At 56.9% G+C, this 13707-nt stretch overlaps 1 protein-coding gene across 1 annotated transcript in view; it reads left to right on the top strand.

Moving 5' to 3' along the window:
• Positions 1 to 620: 620 nt before the first annotated feature.
• LOC122546514 (ankyrin-1-like) overlaps positions 621 to 13707 on the top strand; it is a 109102-nt gene continuing 96015 nt past the window's right edge. Inside the window, exons 1-5 of the mRNA XM_087984309.1 lie at positions 621 to 813; positions 3086 to 3184; positions 8283 to 8381; positions 10954 to 11052; positions 12393 to 12485. Of these exons, the coding sequence (XP_087840435.1) occupies positions 763 to 813; positions 3086 to 3184; positions 8283 to 8381; positions 10954 to 11052; positions 12393 to 12485 (441 nt within the window). The 5' untranslated portion in view covers positions 621 to 762. The remainder of the gene's footprint in view (positions 814 to 3085; positions 3185 to 8282; positions 8382 to 10953; positions 11053 to 12392; positions 12486 to 13707) is intronic.

Below are 13707 nucleotides of genomic sequence, written 5' to 3'. Positions count from 1 at the left end.
TATGAGAGAGGGAGAGTGTGTGTGTATGAGAGAGGGAGAGTGTGTGTGTATGAGAGAGGGAGAGTGTCTGTGAGAGAGGGAGAGTGTGTGTGTGAGAGAGGGAGAGTGTGTGAGAGAGAGGGAGAGAGTGTGGTGAGAGAGGGAGAGTGTGTGAGAGAGAGGGAGAGTGTGTGTGAGAGAGGGAGAGTGTGTATGAGAGAGGGAGAGTGTGTGTGTATGAGAGAGGGAGAGTGTGTGTGTATGAGAGAGGGAGAGTGTGTGTGTATGAGAGAGGGAGAGTGTCTGTGAGAGAGGGAGAGTGTGTGTGTGAGAGAGAGAGGCAGAGGGAGAGTGTGTGCGTGCGCGAGCGAGAGAGGGAGAGTGAGAGTGTGTGTGGGAGAGAGTGTGTGTGTGAGTGGGAGTGAGAGAGAGTGAGAGTGTGTGAGTGTGTGTGAGAGAGAGTGGGAGTGAGAGTGTGTGTGTGTGTGAGAGAGAGTGGGAGTGAGAGTGAGTGTGTGTGTGTATGTGTATGTGTGTGAGTGTGAGAGATCTCCCCGAGCCGCAGCAGCTCCCCCCTGTCCCTCCCCTTCTCCGATCCCCCTCCCCTGTGAGCCTGATTCTCGGTGTCCCTTCCAGAATGGGTACACACCGTTACACATTGCTGCCAAACAGAACCAGGTGGGCATTGGCACAACGCTACTGGAACATGGAGCATCGGCTGATAGTGAGTCCTTCCAGGGAGTCAGCCCATTACACCTGGCTGCACAGGATGGTCACGTCGACATGACAGCGTTATTACTGCAGCACCGAGCCACGGTTAACCTCAGCAGCAAGGTAAGGTAGTACTCTCACACACGGACAGGGGGAGGGGGACAGGGGGGAGGGACAGGGGGTAGGGGAACGGGGGGAGGGGGACAGGGGGTAGGGGGACGGGTGGGGTGGGATAGGGGAACAGGAGGGGAGGGGGACGGGGGGTAGGGGGACAGGGGGTAGGGGAACGGGGGGAGGGGGACAGGGGGTAGGGGGACGGGGGGGATGGGATAGGGGAACAGGAGGGGAGGGGGAAGGGGGGTAGGGGGACAGGGGGTAGGAGAACGGGGGGAGGGGGACAGCGGGTCGGGGGACGGGGGGGATGGGATAGGGGAACAGGAGGGGAGGGGGAAGGGGGGGAGGGGGTCAGGGGGTAGGGGAACGGGGGGAGGGGGACAGGGGGTAGGGGGAACGGGGGGATGGATAGGGGAACAGGAGGGGAGGGGGACGGGGGTAGGGGGACAGGGGGTAGGGGAACGGGGGGAGGGGGACAGGGGGTAGGGGACGGGGGGGATGGGATAGGGGAACAGGAGGGGAGGGGGACGGGGGGTAGGGGGACAGGGGGTAGGGGAACGGGGGGAGGGGGACAGGGGGTAGGGGGACGGGGGGGATGGGATAGGGGAACAGGAGGGGAGGGGGAAGGGGGGAGGGGGTCAGGGGGTAGGGGAACGGGGGGAGGGGGACAGGGGGTAGGGGGACGGGTGGGGTGGGATAGGGGAACAGGAGGGGAGGGGGACGGGGGGTAGGGGGACAGGGGGTAGGAGAACGGGGGGAGGGGGACAGGGGGTAGGGGGACGGGGGGGATGGGATAGGGGAACAGGAGGGGAGGGGGAAGGGGGGGAGGGGGTCAGGGGGTAGGGGAACGGGGGGAGGGGACAGGGGGTAGGGGGACGGGTGGGGTGGGATAGGGGAACAGGAGGGGAGGGGGACGGGGGGGAGGGGGTCAGGGTGTAGGGGAACGGGGGGAGGGGGACAGGGGATAGGGGAACGGGGGGGGACAGGGGGGAGGGGGAAAGGGGGGAGGGGGACGGGGGGAGGCGACAGGAGATAGGGGAACGGGGGGGTGAGGGACAGTGGGGAGGGGGGCATGGGGGAGGGGGACAGGGGACAGATGGGAGGGACAGGGGATGGGGAGAGGGGGGAGGGGGAGGGATAGGGGGAGGGGGGGAGGGACGGGGGAGGGACAGGGGATAGGGGGAGAGGGGACGGGGGAGGGACAGGGGATAGGGGGAGAGGGGACGGGGGAGGGACAGGGGATAGGGGGAGAGGGGGAGAGGGGGGAGGGGACGGGGGAGGGACAGGGGATAGGGGGAGAGGGGGGAGGGGACGGGGGGAGGGACAGGGGGAGAGGGGGGAGGGACAGGGGGAGGGACAGGGGAGAGGGGGACAGGGGGGAGGGGACGGGGACGGGGGAGGGACAGGGGATAGGGGACGGGGAGGGACAGGGGGACAGGGGGGAGGGACAGGGGAGGGGGTCAGGGGGTGGGGGTTGGGGGTGGGGGACAGGGGACAGGTGGGAGGGACAGGGGATGGGGACGGGGGGAGGGGATAGGAGGACAGGCGACGGGGGAGGGACAGGCGACGGGGGAGGGACAGGGGACAGAGGGGAGGGGATGGGGGACAGGAGGGAGGGGAAGGGGGGAGGGGACAGGGGAGAGGGAGACGGGGGAAGGGGACGGGGGGGCCGGGGGGAGGGACAGGGGATGGGGGATGGACAGGGGAGGGGGGAGGCACAGGGGATAGGGGGACAGGGGACGAGGTGAGGGACGGTGATAGGGGGACAGGAGGGAGGGACAGGGGATAGGGTGGCAGGGGGGTGGGGCAGAGGGACGGGACAGGGTGCGGGGGGAGGGGATGGGGGACGGGGGGAGGGGACATGGGGCGGGGGGACAGGGGGAGGGGCAGGGGGAGTGAATAGGGGAGTGGGGGACGGGGGAAGAGGTCAGGGGGACGGATGGAGGGACAGGGGATGGGGGACAGGGGGAGGGGATGGGGGAGGGACAGGGGGGAGTGACAGGGGATAGGGGGACAGGGGGGAGGGACGGGGAGAGGGGACTGGGAGCCCGTGTGAGCCAGTGTGCTGGCTCTCAGTGCAGTGAATTGTTTGGGATCTTGCTGTGCAGGGCAGTATGGTCCCCTGCCACCTGACAGGAGGGTCTGGTTGGCAGCGGGGTTGCTGCTACGTAAATGCAGGGGTCGAGTGGGTGAGCAATGATGGAGGTGTTGACTTTTGGTCTTGGGTTTTATCTGTTGGTGCCGACGCCTACTATCCCCTTTGTGTGTGTGTTTCCCCAAGAATGGCCTAACAGCGTTACATCTGGTGGCCCAGGAGGACCAAGTGCCAGTCGCTGAGTTACTGATGGACCATGGAGCATCGATGGAGCCAACTACCCGGGTAACACCGCTGGGGGAGATCAGAGAGGGGGGAATTCACCCCAACACAGGCTCCTGGGGAATTCACCCCAACACAGGCACCTGGGGAATTCACCCCAACACAGGCCCCTGGGGAATTCACTCCAACACAGGCCCCTGGGGAATTCACCCCAACACAGGCCCCTGGGGAATTCACCCCAACACAGGCCCCTGGGGAATTCACTCCAACACAGGCCCCTGGGGAATTCACCCCAACACAGGCTCCTGGGGAATTCACCCCAACACAGGCCCCTCGGGAAATCCCCCCAACACAGGCTCCTGGGGAATTCACCCCAACACAGGCACCTCGGGAATTCACCCCAACACAGGCCCCTGGGGAATTCACCCCAACACAAGCCCCTGGGGAATTCACCCCAACACAGGCACCTGGGGAATTCACCCCAACACAGGCCCCTGGGGAATTCACACCAACACAGGCCCCTGGGGAAATCCCCCCAACACAGGCTCCTGGGGAATTCACCCCAACACAGGCTCCTGGGGAATTCACCCCAACACAGGCCCCTGGGGAATTCACCCCAACACAGGCACCTGGGGAATTCACCCCAACACAGGCCCCTGGGGAATTCACCCCAACACAGGCCCCTGGGGAAATCCCCCCAACACAGGCTCCTGGGGAATTCACCCCAACACAGGCTCCTGGGGAATTCCCCCCAACACAGGCCCCTGGGGAATTCACCCCAACACAGGCCCCTGGGGAAATCCCCCCAACACAGGCCCCTGGGGAATTCACCACAACACAGGCTCCTGGGGAATTCCCCCCAACACAGGCCCCTGGGGAATTCACCCCAACACAGGCTCCTGGGGAATTCACCCCAACACAGGCCCCTGGGGAATTCACCCCAACACAGGCTCCTGGGGAATTCCCCCCAACACAGGCTCCTGGGGAATTCCCCCCAACACAGGCTCCTGGGGAAATCCCCCCAACACAGGCCCCTGGGGAATTCACCACAACACAGGCACCTGGGGAATTCACCCCAACACAGGCCCCTCGGGAATTCACCCCAAAACAGGCCCCTGGGGAATTCACCCCAACACAGGCCCCTGGGGAATTCACCCCAACACAGGCTCCTGGGGAATTCACCCCAACACAGGCCCCTCGGGAATTCACCCCAAAACAGGCCCCTGGGGAATTCACCCCAACACAGGCCCCTGGGGAATTCACCCCAACACAGGCCCCTCGGGAATTCACCCCAAAACAGGCCCCTGGGGAATTCACCCCAACACAGGCCCCTCGGGAATTCACCCCAACACAGGCCCCTGGGGAATTCACCCCAACACAGGCTCCTGGGGAATTCCCCCCAACACAGGCTCCTGGGGAATTCCCCCCAACACAGGCTCCTGGGGAAATCCCCCCAACACAGGCCCCTGGGGAATTCACCACAACACAGGCACCTGGGGAATTCACCCCAACACAGGCCCCTCGGGAATTCACCCCAAAACAGGCCCCTGGGGAATTCACCCCAACACAGGCCCCTGGGGAATTCACCCCAACACAGGCTCCTGGGGAATTCACCCCAACACAGGCCCCTCGGGAATTCACCCCAAAACAGGCCCCTGGGGAATTCACCCCAACACAGGCCCCTGGGGAATTCACCCCAACACAGGCCCCTCGGGAATTCACCCCAAAACAGGCCCCTGGGGAATTCACCCCAACACAGGCCCCTCGGGAATTCACCCCAACACAGGCCCCTGGGGAATTCACCCCAACACAGGCTCCTGGGGAATTCACTCCAACACAGGCTCCTGGGGAATTCACCCCAACACAGGCCCCTCGGGAATTCACCCCAACACAGGCTCCTGGGGAATTCACCCCAAAACAGGCCCCTGGGGAATTCACCCCAACACAGGCCCCTGGGGAATTCACCCCAACACAGGCCCCTCGGGAATTCACCCCAAAACAGGCCCCTGGGGAATTCACCCCAACACAGGCTCCTGGGGAATTCACCCCAACACAGGCCCCTCGGGAATTCACCCCAACACAGGCCCCTGGGGAATTCACCCCGACACAGGCTCCTGGAGATTTCACCCCAACACAGGCCCCTCGGGAATTCACCCCAAAACAGGCTCCTGGGGAATTCACCCCAACACAGGCTCCTGGGGAATTCACCCCAACACAGGCCCCTCGGGAATTCACCCCAACACAGGCCCCTCGGGAATTCACCCCAACACAGGCTCCTGGGGAATTCCCCCGAACGCAGGCTCCTGGGGAATTCCCCCGAACGCAGGCTCCTGGGGAATTCCCCCCAACGCAGGCTCCTGGGGAATTCACCCCAACGCAGGCTCCTGGGGAAATCCTCCCAACACAGGCTCCTGGGGAATTCACCCCAACACAGGACCCTGGGGAATTCACCCCAACACAGGCCCCTCGGGAATTCACCCCAACGCAGGCTCCTGGGGAATTCTCCCCAACACAGGTTCCTGGGGAATTCCCCCCAACACAAGCTCCTGGGGAATTCCCCCCAACACAAGCCCCTGGGGAATTCACCCCAACACGGGCTCCTGGGGAATTCCCCCCAACACAAGCCCCTGGGGAATTCCCCCCAACACAAGCCCCTGGGGAATTCACCCCAACACAGGCTCCTGGGGAATTCACCCCAACACAGGCTCCTGGGGAATTCACCCCAACGCAGGCTCCTGGGGAATTCACCCCAACGCAGGCTCCTGGGGAATTCCCCCCAACGCAGGCTCCTGGGGAATTCCCCCCAACGCAGGCTCCTGGGGAAATCCCCCCAACGCAGGCTCCTGGGGAAATCCCCCCAACACAGGCCCCTGGGGAATTCACCCCAACACAGGCTCCTGGGGAATTCACCCCAACACAGGCTCCTGGGGAATTCACCCCAACACAGGCTCCTGGGGAATTCCCCCCAACACAGGCTCCTGGGGAATTCCCCCCAACACAAGCCCCTGGGGAATTCACCCCAACGCAGGCCCCTGGGGAATTCACCCCAACACAGGCTCCTGGGGAATTCCCCCCAACACAGGCTCCTGGGGAATTCCCCCCAACACAGGCCCCTGGGGAATTCACCCCAACGCAGGCCCCTGGGGAATTCACCCCAACGCAGGCCCCTGGGGAATTCATCCCAACGCAGGCCCCTGGGGAATTCACCCCAACACAGGCCCCTGGGGAATTCACCCCAACGCAGGCCCCTGGGGAATTCACCCCAACGCAGGCCCCTGGGGAATTCACCCCAACACAGGCTCCTGGGGAATTCACCCCGACACAGTCCCCTGGGGAAATCCCCCCAACACAGGCCCCTGGGGAATTCATCCCAACACAGGCCCCTGGGGAATTCACCCCAACACAGGCCCCTCGGGAATTCACCCCAACACAGGCCCCTCGGGAATTCACCCCAACACAGGCCCCTCGGGAATTCACCCCAACACAGGCTCCTGGGGAATTCATCCCAACACAGGCCCCTGGGGAATTCACCACAACACAGGCCCCTCGGGAATTCACCCCAACACAGGCTCCTGGGGAATTCACCCCAACACAGGCCCCTCGGGAATTCACCACAACACAAGCTCCTGGGGAATTCCCCCCAACACAAGCCCCTGGGGAATTCACCCCAACACAGGCTCCTGGGGAATTCCCCCCAACACAGGCCCCTGGGGAATTCCCCCCAACACAGGCCCCTGGGGAATTCACCCCAACACAGGCACCTCCTCGTCCTCGTCCTCCTCCTCCTCCTCCTCCCTCCCTCCCCCTCTCTCCTCCCTCCCTCCCCCTCTCTCCTCCCTCCCCCTCCTCTCTCTCCCCTCCCCTTCCCCCCTCCCCCCTCCCCTCCCCTCCCCTCGGTTACAGTGCGGCACATGGTTCCCGCGGTTACGGGAACCATGAGGAGCTCATGTTGCCGAGAGCCAGGAGGAAGTGGCAGGCTGAATGGCCTCATGGTTCCTGTGATTGGCGAGTTGGTGTGTTTATGGGGTGCACCTTTTCTGCTGTCAGTGCAGTGGGGGTGCACATGTGGGAGTGAGACCCCGGTGATGGCGTATCCTGGCTAGTGTTTATAATGTCTGTCACTGACATTGAGGAGCATGTAGGTAGTCTGATTAGGAAGTTTGTCGATGGTACAAAGTTAGGCAGAGCTGCATATAGCACAGAAGATCGCTGGAGGATTTAGTAGGGATATAGGAGGCTAGATACTCAGGTGGAGAAATGGCAGATGGAGTTTAATCCTGAAAAATGTGAGGTGATGCATTTTGGAAAGTCTAATACAGGAGGGAAATACACACTCAATGGCAGAGCCCTCGGGAGCATCACCATAGAGAAGGATATGGGCATCCCGGTCCACTGTTCCCTGAAAGTGTGACATAAGTGGATAAGGTGGTTAAGAAGGCATATAGCATGCTTACCTTCATCAGGCGGGACATAGACTATAAAAATTGGCAAGTCATGTTGTAGCTGTAGACTAATTTAGTTCTGCAACATGAGGAATATTGTGCCATCACACTACGAGAATGATGTGGAGGCTTTAGAGAGGTTACAGAAACAGTTTACCAGGACGTTGCCGGGTTTGGAGGATATTAGCTATGAGGAGAGGTTGGACAAACTCAGTTTGTTTTCACTTGAATGTTAGAGGCTGAGGGGCGACCTGATAGAAGTTGACAAAATCATGAGAGAGACAGATAGAGTGGATAGTCGAAGTCTTTTTCCCAGGGTAAAAATGTCAGTTACTGGACGATTGAAGTGAGCGACAGGAGGACAGACGTCTGACGCTTGACTGGATCTGACAAAACAGCTCAGTACCACAGTGTGGGGTCATCTCAAGACAGGCACACACTAAACAGATTGGTGGGTTGTTGGTCAGTCAGGGAAATTGAATGGGCCGAATGGCTTTCTCCTGGCCTTGTGGAACTTGGGTCAATTTTCAACTTTGTGAAAGGACTCTGGCAGGATGGACAGATGCTGACTGGAGGCTGCCCTCCTTGGAACAGCAGTGTGTGTGTGTGCACTCTGTCTTAGCTCATGTACACACTGCACGTTGGCGTTTGTGGTCAGGTAGGGTCAAACACCTCTCTCTCTATCTCTCTCTCTCTCTCTCTCTGTGTCTCTGTTCCAGAGCGGATACACACCACTACATGTGGCCTGTCACTACGGCAACATCAACATGGTGAAGTTCCTGCTCCAGCACAAAGCTAATGTCAATTCCAAAACCAAGGTACAGGGACTATTCTCTCCAGGCTGTGTCGTGCTCTCCTGTGTGTGTGTCTGTGTGTGTGTGCCTGTGTCTGTGTATATCTGTGCGTGTGTTTGTGTCTGTGTGTGTGTGTGTCTGTGTATATCTCTGTGTGTGCTTGTGTCTGTGTGTGTGTACCTGAACCTTGCTCTGTATGTGTGTGTCTGTCTGTGTCTGTGTCTGTCTGTGTCTGTGTCTGTCTGTGTCTGTCTGTGTCTGTGTGTGTCTGTGTGTGTGTGTCTGTGTGTGTGTGTGTGTGTGTGTATGTGTGTATATGTTTGTGTATGTGTGTGTGTATATGTGTATGTGTGTGTGTGTATATGTGTGTATGTCTGTGTGTCTGTATATGTGTGTGTGTACCTGAACCTTGCTCTGTGTGTGTATCTGTATGTGTGTGTCTGTATCTGTGTGTGTCTGTGTGTGTGTGTCATTGTGTGTTTTTGTATATCTCTGTGTGTACCTGAACCTTGCTCTGTGTGTGTGTGTGTCTGTATGTGTTTGTGTGTGTGTGTGTGTGTGTATGTCTGTGTGTGTGCATGTCTATGTGTATGTGTGTGTATGTGTGCGTATGTGTGTGTGTCTGTGTGTGTCTGTGAGTGTGAGTGTGTGTGTCTGTGTGTCTGTGTGTGTGTATGTGTGTGTGTACCTGAACCTTGCTCTGTGTGTGTATCTGTATGTGTGTGTGTGTGTCTGTATCTGTGTGTGTCTGTGTGTGTGTGTCATTGTGTGTTTTTGTATATCTCTGTGTGTACCTGAACCTTGCTCTGTGTGTGTGTCTGTGTGTGTGTGTGTGTGTGCGTGTGTGTGTATGTGTGTATATGTATGTGTGTGTGCATGTATGTGTGTGTGTCTGTGTGTGTCTGTGTGTCTGTGTGTGTGTCTGTGTCTGTGTGAGTGTCTGTGTGAATGTCTGTGTGTGTATGTGTGTGTGTCTATGTCTGTGTGTGTATGTTTGTATGTTTGTGTGTATGTCTGTCTGTGTGTGTATATGTGTGTGTGTATGTCTGTGTGTGTACCTGAACCTTGCTCTGTGTGTGTGTGTATGCCTGTATCTGTGTATGTCTGTATCTGTGTATGTGTGTGTGTGTGTCTGTGTGTGTATGTGTGTGTGTATGTCTGTGTGTGTACCTGAACCTTGCTCTGTGTGTGTGTGTCTTTGTGTGTGTGATGTGTGTGTGTGTGTATCTGTGTAAGAGTGTGTGTCTGTGTGTGTGTGTATGTCTGTGTGTGTCTGTGTGTACCTGAACCTTGCACTGTGTGTGTGTGTGTGTCTGTGTGTCTGTGAGTGTAAGTGTGTGCGTGTATGTCTGTGTGTGTGTGTCTGTGTGTATATGCATATGTCTGTGCGTGTGTATGTCTGTGTGTGAGTGTGTGTCTGTATGTGTGTGTGTGTGTGTATGTGTGTATGTCTGTATGTGTGTACCTGAACCTTGCTCTGTGTGTGTGTGTGTGTGTACCTGAACCTTGCTCTGTGTGTGTGCCTGTGTGTACCTGAACCTTGCTCTGTTTGTGTGTACGCATGTCTGTGTGTGTGACTGTGTGTCTCTGTGTTTGCATGTGTGTCTGTGTGTTTGAGTGCATTAGTGTGTGTGTTTGTGTGTGCGCGCGCACGCACATGTCTGTGTGTGCATGTATGGTTGTGTGTCTGTGCGTGCATGTGTGCGTGTGTGTGTCGGTGCATGTGTGAGTGTGCCCGTGTGTGTCTGTGTGTTGGTGCATGTGTGTCTGTGTGTGTGTGTCAGTGTGTGTGTCGGTGCATGTGTGTCTGTGTGAGTGTGCCCATGTGTGTGTCTGTGCCCATGTGTGTCTGTATGAGTGTGCCCATGTGTGTTTCTGTTCCCGTGTGTGTGTGTCGGTGCATGTGTGTCTGTGTCTGTGTGTCCGTGTGTGTGTTGGAGCATGTGTGTCTGTGTGTATGTGTCAGTGTGTGTGTCGGTGCATGTGTGTGTGTGAGTGTGTCCATGTGTGCGTCTGTGCGAGTGTGTCTGTGCGAGTGTGTCTGTGCGAGTGTGTCTGTGCGAGTGTGTCTGTGCGAGTGTGTCTGTGCGAATGTGTCTGTGCGAATGTGTCTGTGCGAGTGTGTCTGTGCGAATGTGTCTGTGCGAGTATGTCTGTGTATGTGTGTCGGTGCGTGTGTGTCGGTGCGTGTGTCTACGTGTGTGTGTGTCTGTGCGAGTGTGTCAGTGCAAGTGTGGCTGTGTGAGTGTGCCCGTGTGTGTGTCTATGTGTGTGAGTGTGTGTGTCGGTGCATGTGTGTCTGTGTGAGTGTGCCCGTGTGTGTGTCAGTGCATGTGTGTCTTTGTGAGTGTGCCTATGTGTGTGTCTGTCTGGGTGAGTGTGTCGGTTTGTGTGTCGGTGCATGTGTGTCTGCGTGAGTGTGCCCGTGTGTGTATCTATTGTGCATGTGTGTGTGTGAGTGTGTGTGCCCATGTGTGTGTGTGTGTGCCCATGTGTGTGAGTGTGCCATGTGTGTCGGTGCATGTGTGTGTGCCCATGTGTGTATCAGTGTGCGTGCCGTATACTGGGTGTGTTTAAACATTCTGTCTCTCCACAGATGGGATATACCCCGCTACACCAAGCTGCTCAGCAAGGTCATACCGATATTGTTAACCTCCTCCTCAAACACGGAGCCTCTCCCAATGAAACCAACATGGTAGGTGACCCAATGTTTCCAGGATTACTGACACTGCTGGTGTGTGTCTCTCTCTCGCTCTCTCTCTCTTAGACACACACACACAGACAAACACACACACACACACACAGTTGAGATCACTCACTCTGTTCATCTGTATGTGGTTGCACCTGTGTGTGACTATGTGAGTGTGTGTCTGTGTGAGTGTTTCTGTCTGTGTGAGTGTGTCTCTCTGTGTGGGAGTGTGTCTATGTGTGTGTGTCTGTCTGTGTGTAAGTGTGTGTGAGAGTGTGTGTGTCTGTCTGTCTCTGTGAGTGTGTGTGTGGGAGCGTGTCTCTGTGAGTGTCTGTCTGTGTGTGTCTGTCTGTGTGTAAGTGTGTGTGTGAGTGGCTGTGTGTGTGTCTGTCTGTCTCTGTGAGTGTGTGTGTCTGTTTGTGTGTAAGCGTGTGTGTGAGTGTCTGTGTGTGTGAGAGTCTGTCTCTGTGAGTGTGTGTGAGAGAGTCTGTGTGAGTGTCTGTGTGTGTGTCTGTCTGTCTCTGTGAGTGTGTGTGAGAGAGTCTGTGTGAGTGTCTGTGTGTGAGAGTCTGTCTCTGTGAGTGTGTGTGAGAGAGTCTGTGTGAGTGTCTGTGTGTGAGAGTCTGTCTCTGTGAGTGTGTGTGAGAGAGTCTGTGTGAGTGTCTGTGTGTGTGTCTGTCTGCCTCTGTGAGTGTGTGTGAGAGAGTCTGTGTGAGTGTGTGTGAGAGTGTGTGTCTGTGTGTGTGTCTGTCTGAGTGTGTCTGTCTGTCTCTGAGTGTGTGTGAGAGAGTGTCTCTCTCTGTGTGGGAGTATGTCTCTGTGTGTGTCTGTGTCTGTGTGTGTGAGAGTCTGTGTGAGTGTCTGTGAGTGTGTGTGTGTGAGAGTGTGTGTCTGTCTGTCTCTGTGAGTGTGTGTGTGAGAGTGTGTGTCTGTGTGTGTGTGTGTCTGTCTGTCTCTGTGAGTGAGAGTGTGTCTCTCTATGTGGGAGTATGTCTCTGTGTGTGTCTGTCTGTGTGTGTGTGTGAAATCTCAGCAGGTCTGGCAGCATCTGTAAGGAGAGAAAATAGCTGACGTTTCGAGTCTAACTGACACTTTCTCAAAGCTTTGAGAAAGTGTCAGTTAGACTCGAAACGTCAGCTCTTTTCTCTCCTTTCAGATGCTGCCAGACCTGCTGAGATTTTCCAGCATTTTCTCTTTTGGTTTCAGATTCCAGCATCCGCAGTAATTTGCTTTTATTTTGTATGTGTGTGTGGGTGTGTGTCTGTGTGTGTCTCTCCTTGTATGTGTGTGAGTGTGTGTGTATCTGTCTGATGGCGTTCCTGACCATGATCCTCCCTGTCTTTCAGAATGGCAGCACGGCTCTCGCAATCTCAAAGAGACTCGGCTACATCTCTGTGACTGACGTCTTAAACATGGTGACCAGGGAAACCATCAGCACGGTGAGTGTGGCCAGGACAGCCTGCTAGCCTGGGCACATTGGGGCACACTGCCCCCTGTGACTAGTCCCCATTCACACTGGCATTACGACAGAGATGGCACAGACAGACAGAGGAGCTGGACTCTGGGGCTGCGACTGAGACCGCTCAGCCCAGAGCTATCTCTCCTGAGGGACTCCACCTCAAGGAACAGATAATCACCAGGGCCATTCAACCCACTGGGTTTCCAGCCTACCTGCAAGGCCCTTCCCAGATATTTCACCCGGAGGCAAACGACCCTGCAGTGACAGAGAGAGAGAGAGAGAGAGAGAGAGAAAACATCCCTCACTCAGTGAGAGAGAGAGAAAACATCTCTCAATCAGTGAGAGAGAGAGAGAGAGAGAGAGAGAAAAACATCTCAGTCAGTGAGAGAGAGAGAGAGAAAACATCCCTCAGTCAGTGAGAGAGAGAGAAAACATCTCTCAGTCAGTGAGAGAGAGAGAGAGGAAACATCTCTCAGTCAGTGAGAGAGAGAGAGAGAGAGAGAGAGAGAGAGAGAGAGAAAGAAAACGGTGGCACAGTGGTTAGCACTGCTGCCTCACAGCGCCAGAGACCCGGGTTCAATTCCCGCCTCAGGCGACTCTCTGTGTGGAGTTTGCACGTTCTCCCCGTGTCTGCGTGGGTTTCCTCCGGGTGCTCCGGTTTCCTCCCACAATCTAAAGATGTGTAGGTCAGGTGTATTGGCCATGCTAAATTGCCCGTAGTGTTAGGTAAGGGGTAAATGTAGGGGTATGGGTGGGGTTGCGCTTCGGCTGTCAGTGAGAGAGAGAGAGAGAGAGAGAGAGAGAAACATCTCTCAGTCAGTGAGAGAGAGAGAGAAACATCTCTCAGTCAGTGAGAGAGAGAGAGAAAACATTCCTCAGTCAGTGAGAGAGAGAGAGAGAAAACATCTCTCAGTCAGTGAGAGAGAGAGAGAAACATCTCTCAGTCAGTGAGAGAGAGAGAGAAAACATCTCTCAGTGCTTAGCACTGCTGCCTCACAGCGCCAGAGACCCTGGTTCAATTCCCGCCTCAGGCGACTGACTGTGTGGAGTTTGCACATTCTCCCCGTGTCTGCGTGGGTTTCCTCCGGGTGCTCCGGTTTCCTCCCACAGTCCAAAGGTGTGCAGGTCAGGTGAATTGGCCATGCTAAATTGCCCGTAGTGTTAGGTAAGGGGTAAATGTAGGGGTATGGGTGATTTGCGCT

The sequence above is a fragment of the Chiloscyllium plagiosum genome, unplaced genomic scaffold (assembly GCF_037043375.1).
Source record: "Chiloscyllium plagiosum isolate Xiang-an unplaced genomic scaffold, Cpla_swu_hap1 HiC_scaffold_48, whole genome shotgun sequence".
NCBI lineage: Eukaryota > Metazoa > Chordata > Chondrichthyes > Orectolobiformes > Hemiscylliidae > Chiloscyllium > Chiloscyllium plagiosum.
This window is presented reverse-complemented; position numbering and strand designations above follow the sequence as displayed.